The 27,044-nt window shown below is 42.0% G+C and overlaps 1 protein-coding gene across 8 annotated transcripts; it reads left to right on the top strand.

The window, feature by feature from the left end:
• Positions 1 to 1,040: 1,040 nt before the first annotated feature.
• Positions 1,041 to 22,299, top strand: LOC133040589 (uncharacterized). 8 transcript variants are annotated; one of them, XR_009689010.1, is made up of 7 exons: positions 1,041 to 1,186; positions 5,740 to 6,120; positions 9,760 to 10,050; positions 11,862 to 11,996; positions 12,201 to 12,292; positions 12,558 to 12,932; positions 18,923 to 22,299. XR_009689010.1 is itself a non-coding variant. In XM_061120476.1 (6 exons), exons 1-6 carry the CDS (start codon positions 1,114 to 1,116, stop codon positions 12,576 to 12,578), a joined length of 993 nt encoding a protein of 330 aa, XP_060976459.1. In that variant the 5' UTR covers positions 1,041 to 1,113; the 3' UTR covers positions 12,579 to 17,329. The 8 variants fall into 8 exon arrangements, 1 of the variants encoding a protein (XP_060976459.1); XR_009689009.1 differs by lacking the exon at positions 18,923 to 22,299 and adding an exon at positions 17,433 to 18,062; XR_009689007.1 differs by lacking the exon at positions 18,923 to 22,299 and adding an exon at positions 17,433 to 18,061 and having other exon boundaries at positions 12,558 to 13,089.
• The last annotated feature ends 4,745 nt before the right edge of the window (positions 22,300 to 27,044 follow it).

The following is a 27,044-nucleotide window of genomic DNA, read 5'->3' as shown; positions in this document are numbered from 1 at the left end:
AAAAAGCCCCCTACCATGATCATTGTGAGGTCTGTGCCCAGCAAGCCACCTTATTGTTGGAAAGAGACCCTGGTCACAGGGAGGGGCTGTCTTGGGCCCCTTTTTTGGCATCTGCCCTCAGACTTTTATTTTAAATGAATAACTTGGCATTCCCCTTTATAGACCAGGAGTTAGATAGACGGGGCTGCTCCTGCAGGGTGTGGACTCTGACAGTTCTCTGGTGTGGAGTATTTAGTCTCAAGAGAAGAGACCAGAGCCTGATCCTCAGTAGGTAGCAGTGAGTCTGAGGCAGCCAAGTCTGTGCCTAGGAGGGGACTGTAGACATCTCTCCCTGCCCCTCTGTGATAGCAGGTACAGGGCTGGCAGAGTCTTAAGGGAAGTGGTGGGTGGGATGCAGACAAGAGCCCATCAGATCCTGTGGGCTCTGGCTTTGCCCTGTGTGTAGGGAGCATGCCTAACACTAGTGAAAGCTATAAGTCAGGGAAAACCATAAGGGTGCAAGCAATAGATAAATGCTGACAATTGCATTGGTGGTAAGGGAAATGACACTCAAAGAACTTTGTTCTTTTGCTCATAATTTCTTACTTAGGCAAGTGACAGTTGAAGCTTATGGAAAATCAAACTCACCAAATAGTGTGAAGACATAGGAGACAACACCAAAAGCCACAGACTTGTGCTTACCCTGGCTGAAATAGCATGAGTTCTGTGCCTTGACCACAGGCTGCTTTGGATGAGCATGGCTATCTGGGCTGAGCTGTTCCCACGGGGAACAGGTAAGGGGAGTCTAAGGATTGCTAGTATGGGAGTGTGAGATTAACAGTCTGGTATGACCACAGGATGGGCATCTCCAACATAGTGAAGCAGTGCAGTATTTTACTCTGCAATTGTTTATTGATGTCCTACTGTAGATGCTGGCAATAGTAATAGGAAATGTCTGAGTGGCTTAGTACAGGCTGGTGGACTGCAAACCAGAACATGCTAGCCCCGCCCTAGGGGTGGAGAATAGCATAAATGCCCTTTGAGTGACACTCCCTCCTCTCTTTCTGAGAGGAGCTCTTTCTGCTCCATCTAGATGCTTCTTCTGCAACTGCACAGGGTGTCAGGCAGACTGAGATGGGGCCCTGCTCAGAAGACCTCCGCCTCCGCTGGGCCTTCAGGTTCCTGGGATTCATCAGCCTCCTCCTCAGTGAGTGGCCCAGGCTCCTGGGAGGGAGGGCCTTTGGGGGGAACAGGGAGTCAGGGTGCTTTTTCTCTGCCTAATGTCCTTGGTGAACAAAAAGAAATAACAGCTTTATAATTATTTAGCAAATGCAGTGCATTTGGTTTAGAGTTCTGGGGTGAACAGAAGAGCAAAATGACTTCCTGGTTGTGGCAAGTCTATGACACCTGAGCTCAGGCAGCCTTCACTATTTCAAGGGAAACATTCGAGGGAGGTAAGGTTGTCTCTGCAGCAGTAATGGGAAGTCTGGAGAACTCAGAGTGGCCTGCAGAGAGGGAGAGAGACTAAGAACCTGGGTCCTTGACTTGGACAGGCTGGGGAACAACCCAGAGGGAATCTGACAGTCTGTGTTGCTGTCCTGTGGAGGAGGCGGTTGCCTAGAACTCTGTCTGAGATGGAGAAAGCAACTGGAGTCTTGATTTCTTGGGAAAGATGCAGGATGTTAAATACAATGAAATGAAATTCTGCTTTTGTAAAAGGAATAGCAGCGTCTTAAGTTTAAGGGTTTCTGTATATCCACCTGTTGTAAGAATATGGCGAAACTATGGAAGGAACAATAGACTGGTAATGTGGGCTCTTGAGGTGGGTGAACTCGGGGAAAAGAGAAGAGAAAGTGATGTAGAAACTACGGGGAATTAAGTGAACAGTGAACTCAAGACTGGACAAAACCCTAATCACATACATGACTTCCTGGAAGGTTATATGATTATGTATATGGAAATTAAATATAAACTAATGAGGAAATGCCCACTAAATTATGAAATCTGGAGAAAGTTGGAAAGCCTTTTTTTAGTATCCCAGGGACTAAATGAACTTGTAGGAGTTATATGAAAATTAATGAATTAGAGACTGTTTATAAAGAGATGTCTTGAATTAAGAATGAGCTTTGCAAAACATTACTTCCTTTTTAACATGAAAACTCTATGTCAACAGTAAACTGTAGACCTTCTTTACTCTTCAATTTTTAAGTGGAAAACCTGTTCTGTTATTTAGTGTTTTGTCCATAGTCTTTCGGGTTGGCAGATTACACAAGAGAGAGGGAGAAATGGACACAGTTTTAAGTTGATTTGTTAATGGTAAATTTTACATTATTACATTAAGTAAACTTTTACACTATCTTGTTTTTAACTACACTCTCTCTGACTTTCTTTTCTCCTTCAGGATTAGACCTTTGGTAGATCACAGCTCTTGCCCTCTTCCTTTTCTTTCAAAATCATCTTCCATCATCCTCACAGGTGGGCTCACTATTCCCTTCTGAGTGGATCCTCTCTGTAGCCTGAGGGCTGAGCTTCATCTCTCCCTGGTTCCTGTTTTGTTTTGTTTTTTTTTCCCCCAGCAAGTGGGGAGTCTGGCTGGATGGTTGTTTAACCCTCAGCTGGCAAGAAGTTCCTGCCCTGCTAAGACCTTCAAAGTTCTTGCTTCCTTGTTTCAAGAGAGGAAAACTGGAGGATGAGCCTCCAGGAGCTGCTCAGATCCTGGTGATGAGACAACAGTGCTGGGATGGGAGCCCCTGGGGAGGACAGGGACAGGGTGGGGAGCAGATGGGAGCTCCTGCAGGGGAGAAGCTCTGGGCTGGGAGTGGGGAGCCCTGGTGCCAGGAGCGGCTCTGCCCAGCACAAGTCCACCTCCTGAGAAGCTTCCTCTTCTGTGACAAGGAGGGGTCTGGACAGATGCCCCCTGAAGCCTGACCTGGAGGAGATGCCTGATTAAATGAGTTAGTGATTAAATGAATACAAAGAAATATCTGAAACCCTTGGGCATGTGCACACTAGCATGTGCTATTCTCTGCTTCCAGTGAGAGCCGGGAAGGAGAATAAGTACAGTAGGAGGGAGACAGAGGAGAAGGCAATGGCACCCTACTCCAGTACTCTTGCCTGGAAAATCCCATGGATGGAGGAGCCTGGTAGGCTGCAGTCCATGGGGTCGCTAAGAGTCTGACACAACTGAGCGACTTTACTTTCACTTTTCACTTTCATGTATTGGAGAAGGAAATGGCAACCCACTCCAGTGTTCTTGACTGGAGAATCCCAGGGACAGGGGAGCCTGGTGGGCTGCCATCTATGGGGTCGCACAGAGTCGGACACGACTGAAGCGACTTAGCAGCAGCAGCAGCGGGAGGGAGACAGGTCTGAAATGATGAGATTTTATTGAATTGGAAAGAAAACTGGGACTGTGGAAGGCTGAGACCAATCACAGCAGATGAATCCTGACCTGCTGGAAGAAGCAGATTGATCATCTTTTTAGGATAGGGCACTTTCCCCCATTCTGTTCTGTCCTACCTGGTCCCCAGAAAGGACAGAGGGTATCAGATCCCTTGGGCCTATGTCTGAAGAGGGAGGGTGGGCTCAGGAGGTGGTGGCCCTGCAGCAAATGTGCCCACTGGTTACAACTCAGGGTCACAAGGACAGTTCAGTTCAGTTCAGTCGCTCAGTCGTGTCCGACTCTTTGCAACCCCATGAACCTCAGCACACCAGGCCTCCCTGTCCCTCACCAACTCCCGGAGTCCAACCAAACCCATGTCCATTGAGTCAGTGATGCCATCCAACCATCTCATCCTCTGTCGTTCCCTTCTCCTCCTGCCCTCAATCTTTCCCAGCATCAGGGTCTTTTCAGATAAGTCAGCTCTTAGCATCAGGTGGCCAAAGTATTGGGGTTTCAGCTTCAACATCAGTCTTTGCAATGAACACCCAGGACTGATCTCTTTTAGGATGGACTAGTTGGATCTTCTTGCAGTCCAAGAGACTCTCAGGAGTCTTCTCCGACACCACAGTTCAAAAGCATCAATTCTTTGGCACTCAGCTTACTTTATAGTCCAACTCTCACATCCATACATGACCACTGGAAAAACCATAGCCTTGACTAGATGAAACTTTGTTGACAAAGTAATGCCTCTGCTTTTTAATATGCTATCTAGGTTGGTCATAACTTTCCTTCCAAGGAGTATGCATCTTTTAATTTCATGACTGCAATCACCATCTGCAGTGATTTTGGAGACCAGAAAAATAAAGTCAGCCACTGTTTCCACTGTTTCCCCATCTATTTGCCATGAAGTGATGGGACCAGATGCCATGATCTTAGTTTTCTGAATGTTGAGCTTTAAGCCAACTTTTCACTCTCCTCTTTCACTTTCATGAAGAGGCTCTTTAGTTCTTCTTCACTTTCTGCCATAAGGGTGGTGTCATCTGCATATCTGAGGTTATTGATATTTCTCCTGGCAATCTTGATTCCAGCTTGTGCTTCCTCCAGCCCAGCATTTGTCATGATGTACTCTGCATATAAGTTAAATAAGCAAGGACAGCAGAGCTCATTAAATGATCACTAGCTCTCCCCCTCATATTCTAGTCCTTGGCAGTTAGCCTGTTGGCCCATGGAGCCAAAAAACATGAGCAGAGAGCACACTACTTCTGGAGAGATGCAGTGGAACTCCTGTGTGATTCTCCTGTCTCCCATCTCTGCAGTGGGGCTGGGAGCCTGTGTGGATGCTGTGAACTTCATGGGTGTGGCTACAAGGTAGTAAATCCTCCAACATTTGAGTTAGGATCCTTCCCTCATTCTCTGAGGGGGCCTGTAGTAGGAGATACAAACTCTGCTTGTTCTGAGATACTGAGGTACTGTAACTGTTCATTACCTAACACAGCCTAGCCTGTCCTGACTACTACATTGCCCTGAAGATGCCGGGAAGGAGAGCAGTCTTCATGTTTGTATTAGGTATCTATTGCTGTGTAATGTGTTATCCCAAAACTTACTGCCTTAAACACAATCAGATATAATCTCACAGTTTCTGTGGTTCAGGGCTTAGAGTTGGATCAGCTGAGTCCTCTGGCTCAGGGTCCTCAAGACCGAAATCAGAGTCTTGGCTGCATCAGTATCTTGATTCCAAGAGCTCTCATGGATTGCTAATGGGAGGCAGTTCCTTGGCTATTGGACTGAGGGTGCCATTTCCTCTCTGGATGTTGGCCAGAGGCACCCTCAATTTCTTGTCATGTGGGCCCCTTCTTAGGGCAGCTTACAACATGGCAGCTGAGTTCCTCAGAGCGAACAAGAGTGAAAGTGAAAGAGAGAGAGTGTGAGCAACAGGGAAGTCCCAGTCTTGTATAACCTAGGATCACTCAAGTGACATCCATCACGTCTGCTCTGGTCTAGTCCTAAGCCACTCTCTAGATGCGGCCCAGTTCCAGGGGAGGGCACTACATAAGGATGTGAACGTAAGGGGTCAGTTAAGAAGCTCCTCCTACAGTTATGAGTTTGGTATTGATAGAAAGTATTTAGGTGCTTTTGATCCATGATCTCATTCAATTTATAATGTAGGTGAGGAAATTGCAGATTAGTTAAAGTTACCTACTCAAGGTAACAGTTCACTAGAACTAGGATTTAATAGTAGAATTGCTTCAAAATCATGTTGCTAGTTTGCCTCCTAAGAATCAAGGGAGGATATTGGATGAATTTTGTTTAAAATATAGGCTATATAGTTTACTCCTTGATTGTTACTGAAAATATGGTTCCTGTGTCCCATGCCCTAGGCATCCGCAGCACTGGAGTCAAGAGTTCTGGAGCACATGGTTCTGGAGTTCAGGATTCTGGAGCCCATGTTCCCCTGCAGGGGATCCGAGGAGGTTCTGTGTTGTTTCATATGACCAAGAAGCAAGAAGCTGACCCAGAGGAAGTCTTATGGGGCTTTGGCCCTGAGTCAAACTACAGAGTCCTGCTGCGAGTCCTCCGTGGGGCAGACACCCCAACCTGGGTCAGCCTCCAGGACAAGTACCAGCACAGGGTCCATGTGCCCAATGTGATGTCCCTGAGGATTGAGAACCTGACCCGAGAGGACAGTGGGCAGTACCGGGCTCGAGTCAGCTTCCCTGGAGGAATAGAACTTACCCAGGTTTTCCTCCTCACTGTCTGTGGTGAGTGACACTCCTCACCCCACCCTATGGCTTCCCTCCTGCCTTTGTGCTAGGAGTTTCACACAGGCCCCATTTTTCAGGATCCCTTCCAGACACCAGCCTTCAGACTCCTTTTCTCCTTTGAATTAGGAAGTTAGTGGTTTACTGCAAATGATGAGAGGACTTGATATTTACACCAGGGATAAAACCGCTTTAGTATTTTGGGAGAGGAGAATGGAAATTTGGGGAAATGATATTACCATAACAATTATTGTTCTTTTTAGGTCCAGGTTTACTTTATGGGTGTATTAGTTGTCTGTTGCTGCTTTAATTTGGAGACTTAACACAAAGCAAATTTATTAGCTTTCTGAGCTACAGGTCAGAAGTCACACATGGGTCTCACCAGGCCAAAGTCAACGTATTGCCAGGGCTCTGTTGTTTTCTAGAGGTTGCAGAAGGAGATTCATTTATTTGTATTTTCCACCTTCTAGTGGTTGTTTAGATTATTTGGCTCATGATCACCTTCCTCCATCTTAAAAGCCTGCAATATTGGGACCAATTCTTTTCAAATCTTATCCCTTTGACCTCATCCTCTTCTTCCTTCCATGTTTAACGACACTTGTGATTACATTGGTCCCATCCAAGTAATCAGAATAATCTTATTTTAAAGCAAGCTGATTAGAAGCCTTAATTCCATCTGTTACCTTAATTTCAGCTTGCCACATAACCTAATATAGTCACAGGTTCTGAGGATTGGATCTGGACTTATTTGGGGTCCATTATTCATCCATCACAATTCAGAAATCTATGGGTAGTCTGTACCTCCTTCTCCTTTTACTCAGCGCCAGCCCAAGACCAGCCTCACCGGCAAAGAGTCCACCAATCCAGCTCTAGAAGCCTTCAGTAGATGTAGGAGAAAAGTTACTCTGTAACATTTCCAGAGACCCTCACTTAGTCAACACTTTTTTCCCTGAAGTCTGCCTGCCTAGGAAAATATCTGCTGTGAGAGATTGACTGTTGCTGCTTTAGGTTCCCATGTGATTTCTACAACCAACTGATTGGTATATCACGTCTCAAGTTCAGTGGCATGTTCTAACCAGACTCAGACTCATCACAGTAGTTGCTACCACTGTATCTCCCACAAATTTGTCCATCCCTGTGAGCACAGAACATTTCTCTGGGGTCCCAGTGCTAACCAGGTGTCTCTCTTCTCCAGAGGCTATACAATTTCAAGCATTATCTGTGCAAGAGAGAAGGGCAAGATGTTGATCTAGAATTAGGCCTTCTGTCCCAGACTTCTACTGCTTCTAGGAGAAACCCAATTTTCTCAGAAATAATGGGTATTGGGAAAGTGGGATCAGGGTTTATTTTCTAGTTGGAGATCTTCAAGGCTTTCTAAACACACACACAATTTAGTAAAATCACATACAACTTACCTCAGTGGCTCCCCTCTTTATTGTCACTTGCTGTGTGTTAAGTATTCGGTAAATCGTGGGTTTTTTAAAAAATTTATTTATTTATTTTAATTGGAGGCTAATTACTTTACAATATTGTAGTGGTTTTTGCCATACATTGACATGAATCAGCCGTGGGTGTACGTGTGTTCCCCATCCTGAACCCCCCTCCCGCCTCCCTCCCCATCCCATCACTCAGGGTCATCCCAGTGCACCAGCCCTGAGCACCCTGTCTCATGCATCGAACCTGGACTGGCGATCTGTTTCACATATGATAATATATAGGTTTTAATGCTATTCTCTCAAATCATCTCACCCTCGCCTTCTCCAACAGAGTCCAAAAGACTGTTCTTTACATTTGTGTCTCTTTTGCTGTCTCGCATATAGGGTCATCATTGCTGCTGCTGCTGCTAAGTCGCTTCAGTCGTGTCTGACTCTGTGCAACCCCATAGATGGCAGCCCACCAGGCTTCCCCATCCCTAGGATTCTCCAGGCAAGAACACTGGAGTGGGTTGCCATTTCCTTCTCCAATGCATGAAAGTGAAGTCGTTCAGTCGTTCAGTCATTCAGTTGTGTCCAACTCTTAGCGACCCCATGGACTGAAGCCTACCAGGCTCCTCCATCCATGGGATTTTCCAGGCAAAAGAGTACTGGAGTGGGGTGCCATTGCCTTCTCTGGGTCATTGTTACCATCTTTCTAAATTCCATATATATACGTTAGTATACTGTATTGGTGTTTTCCTTTCTGACTTACTTCACTCTGTATAGTAGGCTAGTTTCATCCACCTCATTAGAACTGATCTAAATGCATTCTTTTTAATGGCTGAGTAATATTCCATTGTGTATATGTACCACTGCTTTCTTATCCATTCTTCTGCTGATGGACATCTAGGTTGCTTCCATGTCCTGGCTACTGTAAACAGTGCTGCAATGAACATTGGGGTACATGTGTCTCTTTCAATTCTGTTTTCCTCAGCGTGTATGCCTAGCAGTGGGATTGCTGGGTGGTATGGCAGTTCTATTTCCAGTTTTTTAAGGAATCTCCACACTGCTGTTTATAGTGGCTGTACTAGTTTGTATTCCCACCAACAGTGTAAGAGGGTTTTTACACTGTGTAAGAAAAGTTTTACACTTTTCTCCGCACCCTCTCCAGCATTTATTGTTTGTAGACTTTTTGATAGCAGCCATTCTGACTAGCATGAGATGGTACCCCACTGTGGTTTTGGTTTGCATTTCTCTGATAATGAGTGATGTTGAGCATCTTTTCATGTGTTTCTTAGCCATCCGTGTGTCTTCTCTGGAGAAAAAAGTTTAGTTCTTTAGTGAATGCTTTTGCTGTTGCAGCTCACTGTTTAGTTCTTTGGCCCATTTTTTTATTGGATCATTTATTTTTCTGACATAGAGATGCAGGAGCTGCTTGTATATTTTTGAGATTAATTGTCAGTTTGCTTTGTTTGCTATTATTTTCTCCTATTCTGAGGGTTGTCTTTTCACCTTGCTTATAGTTTCCTTCATTGTGCAAAAGCTTTTAAATTTAATTAGGTCCCATTTGTTTATTTTTGCTTTTATTTCCATTACTCTGGAAGGTGGGTCATAAAGGATCCTGCTGTGATTTATGTCGAAGAGTGTTTTGCCTGTTTTCGTCTAGGAGTTTTATAGTTTCTGGTCTTATGTTTAGATCTTTAATCCATTTTGAGTTTGTTTTTGTGTATAGTATTAGAAAGTGTTCTAGTTTCCTTATTTTACAAGTGGTTGACCTGTTTTCCCAGCACCATTTACTGAAGAGGCTGTCTTTGCCCCATTGTATATTCTTGCCTCCTTTGTTAAAAAAATAAGGTACCCATAGGTGCTTGGGTTTATTTCTGGGCTTTCTATCTTGTTCCGTTGATCTATATTTCTGTTTTTGTGCCAGTACCATACTGTCTTGAACTGTAACTCTGTATTACAATCTGAAGTCAGGAAGGTTGATTCCTCTGGTTCATTCTTCTTTCTCAAGATTGCTTTGGCTATTCGAGGTTCTTTTGTATTTCCATACAAATTGTGAAATTATTTGTTCTAGTTCTGCAAATTGTGTTTTATCTGTAAAATGTGTTCACTATCATTAAGGGGAGAATGCCAGGGTTTCAGCGAGATGATGGATGAGAATGTGCAGACTGAAATGTTCTGCAATCATGTGAGCCCCATTCTTTTGTCTCTTCTCTCCCAGATCCTGCACCCCTTCCCCAGATCCTGGTCAAATCTGCATCCATCACACCAGGCTGGTGCAATGCTACCCTGGAGTGCACAGCCTCACGGGACACAGAGGATCTGAAGGTGACCTGGGGGAGCATGGGCCTTCCCAGGGAGCAGAGAATAATGCTGGATCCACCCTCAGACTCCTGGACCCTGGCTCTGAGTCTGCCCCTGAGCCAACCCAGTGCCAGCTTGACCTGTGTGGTCAGCAACCAGGTGGACCAGAAAACTGCCACCTTAGACCTTGGAGAAGTCTGTGTCTCTGGTGAGTGCACCCGCCAGAGGGGACGGGCAGTGTCAGAGCTCAGGGCTGAGGGTCATGGGCTTTTCTCCCGACCATGTTATTAGCCCCGCATTTTAATGGGTCACCCCATAAAGGAGTCTGATATGTACAGCCACAGCATGTCTGCTTTCAACTGTCTCTCAAGACCTTGCCTGCCAGTACAACTCCACCCCCACATTTCCCTCAAGAAACAGGGATTCGTTTTTATTGAAAATCTTGTCCACCCAGCTCAAGATGATCTATTCCCTGTCCTAGCTGGCCCTGGAGGCAGAGCAGGGGTAGTGTGGGGGAGGCGAAGAGAACTAGAGCTGCAGCAGCTAAAGCATTCACTAGAGATATATTTCTCTGAGGGCTCACCCCTCTCCTGACCCATGCTCCCTGCTGCCTGCACCTGCCTGCCTGTTGCCCTCCGGGGAGCTCCTTCCCTCCCAGATGCTGCAGGGCAGTGTCAGATCTGGTCCAGGGCAATAGTTTTCCAGCACTTCTCCTACCTCATTCATTATCCATAGTGCGTAGTCTTTTAAAAAGCAATTGGATTTTGTGATTGGTCTGTACCATCTGTAGGAGTCTGGCCCAGGGACTCCTTCAGGATTCAGAGCTCTGAAGCTCCTCTGCCCATGTTCCTTACCTCACGCACTTCACACTGAATTGTTTGCTTGGCTTCCCTGAATGTGTCCTGAAGCTGCAAGCTTCTGAGCCTCTGGAAATGCTGTTTCCTCTACCATCAAACCTCCCAAGTCAAGAGTTTTTCACTTCCTTACTTATTCCTATTGAAGGATTTTCCTCATGTCTTGGGCATGTAGCCCATGTCCTGCACTTAGTTATAGTTCTGTTATGAGTCAAGTTTGAACAAAGGGTGGCTCAATCTCATGTTGCACAGGCATTGCAGTTGCTGTAACTGCCCTGCCTCAGGCATCATCCCCTTTAAGGAGCAGTCCATGGCCACCCACACTGAGTAGCAATGCTACTGATAGGTTTGTCTTCTCCATAGCCTGGAACACCTTGAGGGCAGAGGACTTGTCCTGTTCTCCTTTTAATTCTTATACCAAACAAAGCTTCTAGCATTGTTCAGTTAATATTTCACTGCATGAATGACCTGGTATCTTGTGTGTAGTCCAGCACCTCTAACCATCTCCCATGAGCTGCTGGTGGGAGCTGATACATCAGCATTACTTAAAATCTCATGATACCTTTCCCTTGGTTCCATTCTAGAGTCTCAGAGAAAGTTCAACACCCAGCATGATCCATAAGACCCTCTGGAAAGAGCCTCTTCCTCCCTCTGATCCTCCTTGCCCAGCTCGCCCTTGCCCTACCCCTCTCCTGCCTGCTTGTCTAGGGTGATTGCAATCTCCCTAGGGCTGGAGATTTGTCATGGAACTAACAAATGGAAGTGGAAACAGCCATTTCCACTCCTTCTTGGAAAGCTGTGCCCAGTCTGAATGTCTGGTAAACGCCTATTCCTCCCTCAAGGGTCAGTTTTTGCATCACCTCCTCTGGGAGGCCCTCCTTGAAGACCAGTGTACAAGGTATAAACTTCTATGGCACTGCCATCTCTCTGGCTGGAAGATGTTGGTATTTTCAGTCTTCCCACTCTGTGACCCCTGTTTGCTCCTCTCAGCATCCCTGGCATCGAGCAGGAGCTCGGGACCTAGGTGAATGAATGATACTGACTCACTCCTTTCTCTTTAGCTCAGACTTTGCCATCTCTTCTCTCTATATCTGCCCTTGGCAATGGGTATTACAAGTTCTGTCTTTCCTTAACTTTCTTCATTCTCTCTGTGTGAGGAAAACAGATTCACATGGACAGGTCAGTGCTGACCCCCTGCCATGCATCATAAAGGCTGTTGTGGTTATGCTGTTGATCCTTGGAGTTGGGCTGTTCCTTTGGAAGACACGTGGGAAGAAGAGGAAGATGAAGACTGAAAGAGGCTGGTTTCACTTCTCCTTCCCACCCCACTTCCCATCCCTCCCCCACTGAACCTTTGGCTGCCTTCCTCCTTTATTTTGCTGTTCAAGGATTCTCTCTGGGGAAGGGGAAGGTGGGTATAGGCTTGGCCTTGGGGTTCATTGCCATGGGGGAAGGTATATGTTTTCAAGGCCAAGGTTCAAGCTTCACTCTGTGTATGACTCAGGTATAGAATTTCAGGAGAATCAGAGGAACAATGATGGTGGAGACCAGTATGCAGAGCTGAGCCAGCAGACATCTGGAGAGGCCACATACAAGGTGAGAACTGGGAGCTGTGCCCAGCCTGGGCTCTCATGGGTCTTTCTCCTGGGTCTGTCAACCCAGTCATCTGCTGTTCCTGGCCCTGCTGTCTCTCACCATGTGGTCAGTGGTATTTACGAAGAACATTTCAAACGTGGGGCCAATGTAGAGCTGGTCACTTTGGGGGAATTCACATGCAGTTCATATCAGCAGCATTGGTTCCATGTGGATCACTCTGGGGCCTCTCTCAGCTCCTTATAAACCCTCTGTCTTCCATTCATAGGTAATTGGTGAACATACTTAGAAGAAAAGGAGCCTTTTAGAGTCTGCAGTGAGGTCCACAAGCCAGAAAGTGGGCCCATGAAGATAATTTAATTGGAGGAAGCAGGAGACTCTGCACTCCTAGGATACCTCCACTCATAGCCTGATTCATGCAGGCACCTGCCTCTCCCAGCTCTGGTTCGGCTCCAGCTGCCCCTGGTCTGTGTTACTCTGACTTTTCTGCTGCCAACTCTCTGGGTACATGTGTCCTTCTGACATCCTCTGACACCTCCCCAAGTGCCCTCCCACTCAGGATACTCACCCTACCGGACAAATCCTCTTCTTCCATCATCGACTCTTCTCCTGAAGCTTTCCAAAGAGGACCTTCCTACACATGGTAATCCCCACAGCCTCTCCTGTGTGGTGGTGTATATCTTCCCGAGGACATAAGCTCAGGCATGGGGACTGTGTGGGAGATATTTACCAGACCACGGAGGAAGAGTTTAGGACCTTGGTGCTGGGTGCTGATCTGGGAATCTATGGAAGCCACATGGGTAGGTGGGAGTCCATAAAGGACTGTCCTGAGTTTTGCTTTGCACCCTGTGTAGGGCAAAATTTGCATGTTGGGCATTGTGTGTGTGTGTCTGTATGTACGTTGGGGGAATATCCAGTGTGCATTATACCCTAGGCCACATCCCTTGTTCCTGATCACTAGTACTAACCTCAGCTTCAGTTCATGGACCTCAAATCTACCTCCTGTGAAGTGGGAAGAGGAATGTGTACTGTTTCTATCCCTTCCAAACCTTTTCTGTATCAGAGAAGGACCCAGGATGGATTTATATTCTTAGGAAATCAGCCTCAGGCCTTTCCTGTCTGGGGTGGGGGTCATTAGAATGGAAGTGCAGGGTGCTCCCCCAACACACAGACTCTGATGAAGCTACTGTAAGGAGTGAATTTTAAGGAAGATCTGAACCAGCCCTCTCCTGCTTCTTCTGACCTTCAGCCCCCACAACCTGCTGGCCTCAGATCCTAGTCAGCCTCCTCTATGCTCATTCACATCCTTCTGCCTGAAATGGTGATGCCTGCCCCGTCCCTTCCTCTCATCCCTGTTTGAATTCTACCATTCAACACAAAGCCCCCTTCCAGGTCACATGTTCTATATGTTCCTTAAAATCTGGAAATGGTCTCTTCCACATCTGACCTTTTCAGACACATTCAACAAAGCCCAGTCCCCTACCACAGTTTGCCTTGGGTTGGTCATCACTCTTCTCTGCTAACCTCAGCTGTACCTCCCTCAGAAGGGTGCTGTGTCTTTAGGAGGCCAGTGCCAAGAGATAAGCACCTCTGTCTGTGAAGGGTGTAAGCCAGCCTCCACCTAGCTCCCACAGGGACTCAGCAGACTGAGACCCAGAGCACAGTCTATAGAAGTCTTTTTGATAATAAGTCTACAAGGAAGCAAGATTAACCTGATGACCTTCAACCACTCTACCTGGCTTCCCTACCCACCTCCAGCCTCCTGATGACCTGAGGCAGCCTGCACTGAATTGTGTGGGAGCTTATCCACCTCCTGAGGGTCCTCACCTCATCAAAGCCTTTGCTTCCTGCCTTGAGTTCCAGCTCTTGAGTCAGAGATAGACTCGCTATATTTCTATGATTTGTGGTCCTTTGTCTGCTGATCTAGATGTCTGGGTCTCCTGATTCCACTTCCACCTCAGCAAGCTTAGCTGCTTCATTTCTGACCTCAGAAAGCAAGATTCTGACTTAAAAGCTTGAGCATTATGAAGCAATGCTAGTATCCTGCTGGGTGGTACATGGATAATGAAGAAATAGAGTTTCCATAGTAAAGCTGTTTTTAGCCTGTTTAGCTTAGGCTGAATAGAAGGCTAAGAGAGAAGATGACCTCTCTCATTGGCATCCCAGGTGATCGGTCATGGCTGTGTCAGTGCCATCAGTCCAAAAGCAGTGTAAGATGTGACAACCCATTGACCCCCTCCCACCTACCTCACTTCTCAAAGCATAAGACAAAAAAGAAAAAGAAAACTAACTCAACATTCCAAGCCTGTATTGAACCAGACTTTGTCCTGTGAATTTTATAAATATTATTTCTTCTTATAAGAAGTCTTTAGAGTAGATATTACTGTTCCTATTTTACAGGACAATATATAGTTGATATCAGAGCAAATTCTTAAATCTAGTGTTAGATAATTCCAGCATTCATATCTTATCCTTTGCCACATGGTCACTGAAGACCTTGGAATCTTGGAGTATTCAGAGATTATCTTCCATTTGCTCCTTTTCCAGGATCCTGGTTCTGACTCAGGTGCTTCAACATGGAATGAGTTCATCCTGATGATGGATGAAGCAGTTGGTGGCTGAAAGTGGAATTGCTCCTTAGGAGGACAATAAGATGGTAGATGCAGGTGGGAGACATGCAATGAGTTGTCCTGCCCTCTGGTTCAGAGGAGACACCTGAAGCAGAGATGCTTCTTCTTCTTGGGTCTTGTGAGAGTTCCTTCCTCTCATACAATGTGTGTTGATTTCAGCATCCCTATTCTCAAGTCAGCTTCCCTTTCCATTATTATTCATGAATATTCAAGAATTATGTGATGCCAAAATCCCCAATATACAAATGGAAAATTAAAGTCTATCAATGTTAAATACTCTCCCTAGTTGTAAGTGATGTATGCATAATTGCAGGGAGGGTATAATAATCTCACTCATTTTAATTCTTTCTCTCTGTCATTCCAGACACCCAAACAGTCACTATCATCTGTTGCGTTATCCTTCCTAAATCTTCCTCTACTTGCTCTTCTTCTCTCATTCCCATCTTCCACCTGCAGCTGCAACTCTTTTACATTTCCACCAGCAATATATGAGAATTTCTCCACAGCATCTCGAACTCTTGCTATTTATTTTTATTTTTTTAATTTTAGCCATCATAGTGCTGATGAAGTGGAAACTGCTTGTGGTCCTGAATTGCTTTTCTCAAATTGTTCATGTTGAACATGTTGAACTGACAATCTGTATGCCTTATTTGAGGAAATTTTTTTTCTCTCAATTTCTTTCTCCCTCTTTCTATGCATTGCCCCTACCTCTCCATTGAGTCTGCTTTGTCTGGTCACTATGCTGACTTTATGTTGTTAAATCCACTGGTCAATTTTCAGTCCTAATTTCCTATAAGTTCTCAGCCACAGTGGACCTATGCTTCCTGGAAACACTATTTTCACTTTGCAGTCACCATTATTTTCTGCCTACTGGATGGTTGCTCCAAAGTTTCCTTTATCAGTATCATTCCAACCTCTAAATTTTTGAATAGCCGGCGTTCATACCCAGATGACCTTGCTTCACTGTCTACACTCATTTCTTTTTGGTGCTCTGGCTGTGCAGTAATCCTGTGACCTTCTGTGGCAAAAAGGACTTAGAGATACAATCTGTCCCTGGACTCCATAGTGTGAATATCCAACTGTTTACTTGATATCTCCATGTGCATGTATAATAGGTATCTCTATCTTGACAGGTTTAAACTCAAACTCCCAAAACATTCTTCCTATATGTCATCCTTCCAAATGTCACCTCAATCCTTCCATTTATTTTTCTAGCCATAAAACCTTGCTTTATCCTTGACTTCGTTCTTTTTTTTTTTTTTTCATTTTCATTTCTTTTTCACTCTCTATTAGACAATATATCTCAGCATTCTATATATATTTGAATACTTATTTTTGTACATCTATACGAAAAAAAAATGTTTATAACAAAATGCTTCTCCTCTCATCACCTCCTTGGTTCAATTGGGTCTTTGTTTCTCACCTGGATTATCACAGTTGCCTCAGAGTCTCTCATTTTTGTCCCTAATCCTTTAATATCTATTTTCAAAATATCATCCAGATGAATCTTTTCAAAACCTAAGTTGCATCACCTTACTCATGAGCTCGGAACCACCCCATTAGCTCCCTTTATCTGGAAGGTCCTGTATCATTTGACCTCATCTTCCTAACTCCCCTCCTTCCTTAATGCACTCTAGGATATTGGGCTTCCTGCTATTCCTTCAATACTCTGTGCATGCTCCTTCCTCTCTAGAATTCTCTCCTTCCAGGTATCCACATGTCTCATTTCCTGACCTACTTCAGGTCTTTGTTCAGATGTTAACTTCTCAGTAAGACCCCTGAACTCCCTATATAAAACTGCAAACTCTTTCTGGTGGCCTCCTTCCTCCTTAATGCTTTATTTTTCTCCACAGTACTTTCACAAGACTGTGTGACAGGGTACAATTATTCTGGGCTGTTGTTTAAAGACAGTTGGTATTGAGGCCTCCAAGAATAAACTGCAATCCTATCATGCAAATACCAATATTATTCCCAGAAAATGGCACATAACTAATAGGTGGCAGAGCTGGAGTTGAAATCTAAGTGTTGGATACTAAAGCTCTTGAACTCTATATAGTCAACAATCCTTGCCTCCCTAGCACAAATCTCTCTTGATTGTATTGTATGATTTTTTTCAGTGCGTTGTCAGATTCAATTTGCTAGTATTTGGTTGAGGATTTCTGTGACTGTGTCTCTAACATTGACTTGTAATTTTTGTGTGTGTGATATCTTTGTCTGGCCTTGGTATTAGTGTGATGGTGGCCTTCTAGAATGAGTTTGGTAGTGTTCTTCTCTCTACAAGTTTTGGGAAGAGTTTGAGAAGGATATGTATTAGTTTTTCTCTAAATGTTTGAGAGAATTCACCTATGAAACCATCTGATTCAGGACTTTTATTTCTTTAAAGATATTTAATTAAAATTTAATTTCATTACTTGTGATTGGTCTATTTATATTATTAATTCTTCTTGATTCTATCTTTGAAAACTGTACCTTTCCAAGAATTACCTGTTTCTTCCCAATTGTCCATTTTGTAGGTCCTTACTGGGTCAGACCCAACTCCTCCAGGGCAGCCTGAAGAGAAAACTCTCCACCAAATGCAGAGGTGGAGTTAAAACCACAGTTGAAATCCAGGGGCAGTGTGGATAAGGAAGAGGACTGAAAACCTTCTCACCAGCTGTACAAGTCACAGATTAAATCCACATGACCAACTAGGTAGATTTTGTGTCTATGGAACATATAAAAGGACAATGCGAGGCCCCACAGAAGGAAAAGCAGTAGCTCTGGCAGATATGCACTTTGGAGGCAAGAATACATAGCAGCATGACCACATTAGAGTCTGAGCTGTCCCCATTGCAGGTCCAGAGAGCAGCCCAGTGCTGGAGGGCATCCCAGGGAGACAGAGGTGGACTGTGACTCACAGCAAGCGAAAGAACGCTGACAGATGATATCTGGAAAAAACATTTATTATTATTCTTCTATTTTGATTTGTTCTGCAGTTGGTTCTGGATTTTTCTTCTTTTCTTCCTCTGTTGCTGTGGTTGTTGATTTGATTGTTACTATCAGCATATTTAAGCTTTTGAGAACTGTTTTTAAATAACAATTTTTATTTCCTTCATATACTTTTACATCTATGTTGGCCTTTTGCAGTTCTGTGGGGTTTTTCTAATATATAATTTTATTTAAAAATTTTTTTTTCTGATTAAAATTTTTTCCTTGGTTTTGTTTTTCTTATTGTTCTTTTCCTGTTGTAATTATTCATATATATATATAAGTATATATATATATATCTTTTTAATATACTTCTATTTAACTTTGCTTTTCTATTTTCCTTCCTTTCTTCCTTTTCTTTCTTTTTTTCAACATGTTTGTTAGCTTGTTTGGTTTTCTTTGCTTTATTCCTCAGTTGTCACTTTGCTTTGGTTTTGCCTTCTAGTTTATGTTTTAGTCAGTTTTTTTTTAATTGGTTTATATCATTTTTGGTTTCCTTTGTTTTCCACATCACTCTCTTGTACTTTCTTTTCTTTGGATTGTTTTGGTATTCTTTGGGTGTGCATGTGTGTATTTTCCACTGTTTTTGTTTTTAATGTCTGACTTAGTATGTGCCATTTATCTGGGGTTCGTCTTTTGCTTCTCATTTTGTTTTTGTGTGTTTGTTTTAACCCCCTTTAATGCCATAATAAATTACTTGTGGAAACTCGGTTTCCCAGCCAGAGATCAGGCCTGAGTCTTTGGAGCAGGAGCACTGAGTCCAGGACCCTTGACTGCCAGAGAAATCCAAACCCCAGGGAGTATTAAATAGTAAGAATTCCCATGAAGGCTTCCACCTGTATATACAAGACCTAACATTGCCCAACTTCCAGCAGCACCCAGCACAGGAAGCCTCACCCAAACAACAAGTGAGACAGAAACATAAATCCAGTCATCAACAGACAGGATTCCAGTGGACACCCCCCAAAAAACACACACACAAAAAGAGTATGACAAGGCTGTATATTGTCACCCTGCTTATTTAATTTATATGCAGAGTACATCATGAGAAATGCCAGGCTAGATGAAGCACAAGCTGGAATTAAGACTGCCAGGAGAAATATGAAAAACCTCAAATATGAAGATAACACCACCCTTACAGCAGAAAGTGAAGAACTAAATAGCCTCTTGATGAAAGTAAAAGAGGAGAGTGAAAAAGCTGGCTTAAAACTCAACATTCAAAAAACGAAGATCATGGCATCTGATTCCATCACTTCATGGCAAATAGTTGGGGAAACAATGCCAGACTTTATTTTCTTGGGCTCCAAAATCACTGCAGATAGTGACTGCAGCCATGGAATTAAAAGATGCTTGCTCCTTAGAAGAAACTCTTTGACCAACCTAGACAACATATTAAAAAGCAGAGGCATTACTTTTCTGACAAAGGTTTGTCTAGTCAAAGCTATGGTTTTTCCAGCAGTTATGTATGGATGTGAGACTTGGACCATAAATAAAACTGAGCAGTGAAGAATTGATGCTTTTGAACCTTGGTGTTGGAGAAGACTCTTGAGAATTTCTTGGACTGCAAGAAGATCTAACCAGTCAATCTTAAAGGAAATAAGTCCTGGATATTCACTGGAAGGACTGATGCTGAAGTTACAGCTCCAGTACTTTGACCACCTGATGCAAAGAACTGATTCATTGGAAAAGACCCTGATGCCGGGAAAGATTGAAGACAGGAGGAGAATGGGGAGACAGAGAATAAGATGGTTGGATGGCATCACTGACTTGATAGACATGAGTTTGAGCAAGCTCCAGGAGTTCATGATGGACAGGGAAGCCTGGTGTGCTGCCATCCATGGGGTCACAAAGAGTCAGACACAAGACTGAGAGACTGAATTAAATTGATAGAGCTATAGATTCAAGGGTTGGGTTTCCTCAGGGCAGGAGTGCAACCCCACCCATCAGCAGATAATTGAATTAAAGTTTTACTCAGTAAGGTGTTGCCCACCAGACCAGTCCTTCCCATCAGGAACCTTACACAAGCCTCTTAACCTCATCCATCAGAGGGCAGACAGAAAAAGCAAGAAGAACCACAATCCCACAGTGACTAAAACAAAACCACATTACAGAAAGTTAATCAGTATGAAAAAGTAGAAAGTTATGTCCCAAATGAAGGGACAAGATAAATCCCCAGAAAAACAACTAAATGAAGCAGAGATAAGCAGCTTCTCAGAAAAAGAATTCAGGATAATGATAGTGAATATAATTCAGGATCTTGGAAAAAGAATGGAGGCAAAGATCGAGAAGATACAAGAAATGTTTATGAAATACCCAGAAGAACTAAAGAATAAGTAAACAGAAATGAATAATATGCTAGAAGGAATCCATAGCAGAATAATGAGGCAGAAGTACAAATAAATGACCTGGACAGAATGGTGGAGATCACTGCCATAGAACAGAATACAGAAAAAAGAAATGAACAGAATCTAAGAGGCCTAAGGGACAACATTAAACACAAGAACATTTGCATTATAGGGGTGCCAGAAGGAGAAGAGTGAGAGAAAGGATCTAAGAAAATATTTGAAGAGATAATAGCTGAAAACTTCCCTAACATGGAAAAGGAAATAGTCAACCAAGTCCAGGAAGCATAGAGAGTCCCAGGCAAGGTAAAACCAAGGAGGAACATGCTGAGACACATAGTAATCAAAATGACAAAAATTAAAGACATAGATAAAATATTAAGAGCAACATGGGGAAAACAGCAAATAACATACAAAGGAACTGCCCTCAGGCTATCAGCTAATGTCTCAATAGAAACTGTAGAAGCCAAAAGGGAATGGCATGACATATTTAAGGATGAAATGAAAGAACATTACAATCATGAATACTCTGCTCAGTATGACTCTTCTTCATATTTGTTGGTGAAATCAAAAGCTTTCCAGAGAAGCAATAGTTAAGAGAATTTAGCACCACGAAACAAGCTTTACAACAAATGCTAAAGGAATTTCTCTAGGCAAGAAGAAAGAGAAGGAAAAGACATACCTACAGAAAACAAACCCAAAACATCAAGAAAATGGTGATAGGATCATACATCTCAATTATTACCTTAAATGTAAATTGATTAAATGCACCAACCAAAAGACATAGACTGGCAGAGCAGATGAAAACCTGTGTATGTATACACTTACCACATCACTCTGTTTGATCCCCCAAATTGTATGTAACTATTTTATATTGTTAGGTTAATTATGTTTCCATTATGGCTTGCAACTGTAATTGTCTGTTATTTTTTGTCTGGCTATCGATTGTGAAAACTGATAAACATCTTTTACTATTATGATTATGTAACTATTACTTAATACCATTGCATCATGATTGGTAAACAGAAAAATAATAGAATTCTATATCATCAAAGGACTTCCCTGGTAGCTCAGCTGGTAAAGAATCCGCTTGCAATGCAGGAGACCTGAATTTGATTCCTGGAACTGGAAGTTCCCCTGGAGAAGTGATAGGCTACCCGCTCCAGTCTTTTTGGGCTTCCCTGGTGGCTCAGACAATAAAGAATCCACCTGCAATGTGGGAGACATGGGTTCGATCCCTGGGTTGAGAAGATCCCTTGGAGGGGGGCAAAGTAGCCCACTTCAGTATTCTTGCCTGAAGAATTCCCATGGACAGTAGAATCTGGTGGGTTACACTCCATGGGCTCACAGAGTCAGATGCAACTGAGTGACTAAATACAGCACAGCACATATCATCAAAACTACCAATTAATAGAAAAACCTGTTATCAGTTTTTAAAATGCAGATGCATATCAGATTATCTTGGAATTTTTTTGAAAAATACAAATGCCCGGTATTCCTTTTTTCTTTTTCTTTTTTGCCAAAGCTTCAGATATGTTTCAAATGAACAGACATGTTTAAAAACAACTGGACTATATGAGAATCTTTTACTTTTATCTCATTTGTTTCATTTTTTCTAGTCCATATTCAGTGCTCCCATTTCATTTGATCTATGTTTTCCAGTTTTTCCATCTGTTTAAAAAAAAAAAATTCTTTTTCAAGCCTTTACCAAGCATAGTAGAAAGGTTTTTGCATGCATATATACATAAATAATATGTATTATATATATTTAGAAAATGTGAATTTTTGCATAACTAAAAATTTATGACATTTTGATTCCATATGTTTGATTCAGTATGAATAGAACACTAGATTTCTAAATTAAAAATAATATATGAAACAAGCAACAAAGGTTTATGGTATAGCACAGAATTATAGTCAATATCTTATAATAACCTATAATGGAAAATAATTTCCAAAATAATATATGTGTATGTGTATAACTGAATCACACACACACAAAAAGAATTCTACTTTTTGAAATTTAGTAATGTTTATCTTATTGCCAGCTTTTCTAAATGCTCTATGGACATTTAATAGCAATGTATGAAATACAAAATTTTAAATATATTTGTATAGGATATAAGATTAATATAAATTAATTAAATGTAAACCTATTATATTAAAAAAGAAAACCACTTGTGTGGTGTTAACTAAACTTATTGTTGTAATCATTTCACAATATATATATGTATCAAATCACACTAAACACCTTAAACTTTCAATATGTTTCATGTCAACTGTATCTCAATAAAACTGAAATTTTAATATAAAAAAAGCATCAAGTTATATACAAGGGAAACCCCATACAATTAATAGCTGATCTTTCACCAGAAACTCTGCAGACCAGTAGGGAATGGTAGAATATATTTAAAATACTGAAAAGGAAAAATCTACAACCAAGATTACTCTACCTGGCAAGAATCTCATTCAAAATTAACGGAGAAATCAAAATTTTACAGATAAGGAAAAGTTAGGAGTATTTAGCACCACCAAACTAGCTTTATCAGGGCTTCCCTGATAGCTCAGATGGTGAAAAAAATCCGCCTGCAATCCAGGAGACCTTGGTTTGATTCCTGGGTTGGGAAGATCATCTGGGGAAGGGAACCGCTACCCACTCCAGTATTCTGGCCTGGAGAATTCCGTGGACTGAGAGAAGTCCATGGGGTGGTAAAGAATTGGACACAACTGAGCGACTTTCACTTTAAACTAGCTTTACAACAAATATTAAAGGGGATTCTATAGACAGGAAGCACAAGAGAAGCAAAAGACCTATCAAAACAAACAAAACAAGATAATTCCAGTAGGAACACATATATCAATAATTACTTTAAATGTAAATAGACTTAACACTCCAACCAAAAGACAGAGAGTGGCTGAATGGTTACAAACGCAAGACCCATGCATATGCGGCCTCCAAGAGACCCTCTTCAGACTGAGAGACATATACAGGCTGAAAGTGAGAGGATGGAAAAAGATGTTCCATTCAAATGGAAATCAAAACAAAGCCAGAGTAGCAATTCTCATATCAACAAAACATACCTTAAAATAATGAACATTAGAAGAGATAAGGAAGGACATTACATAATGATCAAAGAATCAATCCAACAAGAGGCCATACAATTGTAAATATTTATGCACCCAGCATAGGAGTCTCTCAATACACATGCAAACACTAACAGACATAAGAGGAGAAACTGACAGTAACACAATATTAGTAAAGAACTTTCACTCCCCACTTACACCAATGGAAAGATAATCAAAACAGAAAATTAATAAGGAAACACAAGCCTTAAGTGACACATTAGACCAGATGACCTGCCTCTTGAGAAACCTGAATGCAGGTCAGGAAGCAACAGTTAGAACCGGACATGGAACAACAGACTGGTTCCAAATAGAAAAGGAGTACCTCAAGGCTGTATATTGTCACCCCGCTTATTTAACTTATATTCAGAGTACATCATGAGAAACGCTGGGCTGGAAGAAGCACAAGCTGGAATCAAGATTGCCGGGAGAAATATCAATAACCTCAGATATGCAGATGACACCACCCCTATGGCAGAGAGTGAAGAAGATCTAAAGAGCTTCTTCATGAAAGTGAAAGAGGAGAGTGAAAAGTTGGCTTAAAGCTCAACATTCAGAAAACTAAGATCATGGCATCCAGTCCCGTCACTTCATGGCAAATAGATGGGGAAACAGTGGAAACAGTGGTTGACTTTATTTTGGTGGACTCCAAAATCACTGCAGATGGTGATTGCAGCCATGAAATTAAAAGACGCTTACTCCTTGGAAGGAAAGGTATGACCAAACTAGATAGCATATTAAAAAGCAGAGGCATTACTTTGTCAACAAAGGTTCGTCTAGTCAAGGCTATGGTTTTTCCAGTGGTCATGTATGGATGTGAGAGTTGGACAATTAAGAAAGCTGAGCGCTGAAGAATTGATGTTTTTGAACTGTGGTGTTGGAAAAGACTCTTGACAGTCCCTTGGACAGCAAGGAGATCCAACCAGTCCATCCTAAAGGAGCTCAATCCTGGGTGTTCAGTGGAAGAACTGATGTTGAAGCTGAAACTCCAATACTTTGGCCACCTAATGCAAAGAGCTGACTCACTGGAAAATACCCTGATGCTGGGAAAGATTGAGGGCAGGAAGAGAAGGGCATGACAGAGGATGAGATGGTTGGATGGCATCACTGACTCAATGGACATGAGTTTGGATAAACTCAGGGAGTTGGTGATGGACAGGGAGGCCTGGTGTGCTGCGGTTCACGGGGTTGCAAAGAGTCAGACACGACTGAGTGATTGAACTGACTGACTGACTGACGTAATTGTTATCTTCAGGACATTCCATCCAAATGCTGAATGCACTTTCTTTTCATGTGCACATGGAACATTCTCCAGGATAGACCACACTTGGGCAACAAATCAAGCCTCAGTAAATTTAAGAAAACTGAAATCATGTCAAGCATCTTTTCTGACCACAATGCTATGAGACTAGATATCAATTACAAGGAAAAAAAAAATGTAAAAAGCACAAGCACATGGAAATTAAATCATTTGTTTCTAAATAATGGACAGGTTATTGAAGAAATAAAAGGGAAATCAAAAAATTTCTAGAAACAAATGTCAATAAAAACACAATGTCCCAAAATCTATGGGATACAGCAAAAGCAGTTTTAAGAGGGACGTTTATAGCGATAAAATCCTACCTCAAGAAACAAGAAAAAAGTAGAAAAGACAACTTAACTTTACATATAAAACAACTGGAAGAAGAACCAACCCCCCCCCCCCCCAAATTAGTAGAAGAAAAGAAATCACAAGGATCAGAACAGATATAAATGAAAAAGAAATGAAGAAAATGATAGTAAAGATTAATGAAACTAAAAGCTGGTTCTTTGAGAAGATAAGCAAAATTGACAAATCACTAGCCAGACTCATCAAGACAAAAAGAGAGAAAAAAGAAAACAAAAACTAGGAATGAAAAAGGAGAGGTTATATCAGACAATGCATAAATACAAAGAGACTATTATGAGCAAATATATGGCAATAAAATGGACAACCTGGAAGAAATGGACAGATTCTTAGAAAAGTTCAACCTCCCAAGATTGAAACAGGAAGAAATAGAAATTATGAACAAGATAATTACAAGCACTGGAATAGAAACAGTGATCAAAAATCTCCCCAGAAACAAAAGCCCAGGGCCAGATGGCTTCACAGGTGAATTTTGCCAGACATTTAGACAAGGCATAATGCCTGTCCTTCTGAAACTCTCAAAAAAATTGCAGAGAAAGGAACAATTCCAAACTCATTTTATGAGGCAACAATCATCCTGATACCAAAACCAGACAAAGACATCAGAAAAAAATAAAATTATAGGCCAACATCACCGATAAACATAGTTGCAAAATCCTCAAAAAAATTCTAGCAAACAAAATTCAACAGCATATTAAAAATATCATACATCATGATCAAGTTGGGTTCATCCCAGGGATGCAAGGAGTCTTCAGTATATGCAAATCAATCAGTGGGATACACCATATTAACAAATTGAAAGATAAAAGCTATATGTAATCACAACAGAGGCAGAAACAACTTTTGACAAAAGTCAGCTCCCATTTATGATAATGCATCTTCAAAAAATGGTCATGGAAGGAACCTACCTTAACATAATAAAGGCCATATATGCTAAACCCACAGCAAACAATAGTCTCAATGGTGAAAAACTGAAAGCATCCCCTCTAAGATTAGGAACAAGGATGCCCAATCTTGCCACTGTTATTCAGCATAGTTTTGGAAGTCCTAGCTATGCCAATCAGAAAAGAAAAACAAATAAAAGGAATCCAGATTGGAAAAGAAGAAGTAAAACTCTCACTGTCTGCAAATGACATGATACTATACATAGAAAACCCTAAAGATACTATCAGAAAATCACTAAAGCTAATTAGTGAATTTAGTAAAGTCACAGGATACAAAATTAATGCACAGAAATCACTTGCATCCCTGAACACTAACAATGAAAAAGAAATTAAGGAATCAACCCCATTTACCATTGTAACAAAAAGAATAAAATATCTAAGAATAAACCTACCTAAGCAGACAAAAGAGCTGTATACAGAAAACTGTAAGACACTGATGAAAGAAATCAAAGATGACATAAACAGATGAAGACATGTTCCATGCTCCTGGATTGCAAGAGTTAATATTGTGAAAATGACTATACTACCAAATGCAATCTACAGATTCAGTGCAATCCCTATCAAATTACTGATGACATTTTCCACAGAATTAGAACAAAAAATCCACAATTTGTATGGAAAAACAAAAGAGTTTGAATAGCCAAAGCAATCTTGGGATATAAGATTGGAGCTGGAGGAATCAACCTTCTTGACTTCAGATTATACTACAAAGCTCCAATCATCAAGACAGTATGGTACTGGCACAAAAGCAGAGATATAGACCAATGGAACAAGATAGAAAGATCAGAAATAGACCCATGCACCTATGGGGACTTCGTCTTTGAAAAGGGAGGCAAGGATATACAATGTGGAAAAGACAATCTCTTCAACAAGTGGTGCTGGGAAAACTGGACAATTATGTGTAAAGAATAAAATTAGAACACTTCCTAACACCACACACAAAGGTAAACTCAAAATGGACTAAAGACCTAAATGTAAGATCAGAAACTATAAACTCTTAAGGGAAAATATAGGCAGAACCCTCTATGACATAAATCACAGCAAAATTCTCTATGACCCATCTCCTAGAGTAATGGAAATAAA

This window comes from Dama dama, chromosome 20 (assembly GCF_033118175.1).
Source record: "Dama dama isolate Ldn47 chromosome 20, ASM3311817v1, whole genome shotgun sequence".
NCBI lineage: Eukaryota > Metazoa > Chordata > Mammalia > Artiodactyla > Cervidae > Dama > Dama dama.
The sequence above is the reverse complement of the archived record's forward strand: the minus strand, read 5'-3'. Positions and strand labels throughout refer to the sequence as shown.

Bases quoted from the DNA above. Each gene is read 5' to 3' on its own strand.
- LOC133040589 (XM_061120476.1), top strand. From the start codon at position 1,114: ATGGGGCCCTGCTCAGAAGACCTCCGCCTCCGCTGGGCCTTCAGGTTC. The intron at 1,187-5,739 runs GTGAGTGGCCCA...CCCATGCCCTAG, and splicing joins ATTCATCAGCCTCCTCCTCA to GCATCCGCAGCACTGGAGTC. The intron at 11,997-12,200 runs GCTGGTTTCACT...TGTATGACTCAG, and splicing joins GAAGATGAAGACTGAAAGAG to GTATAGAATTTCAGGAGAAT.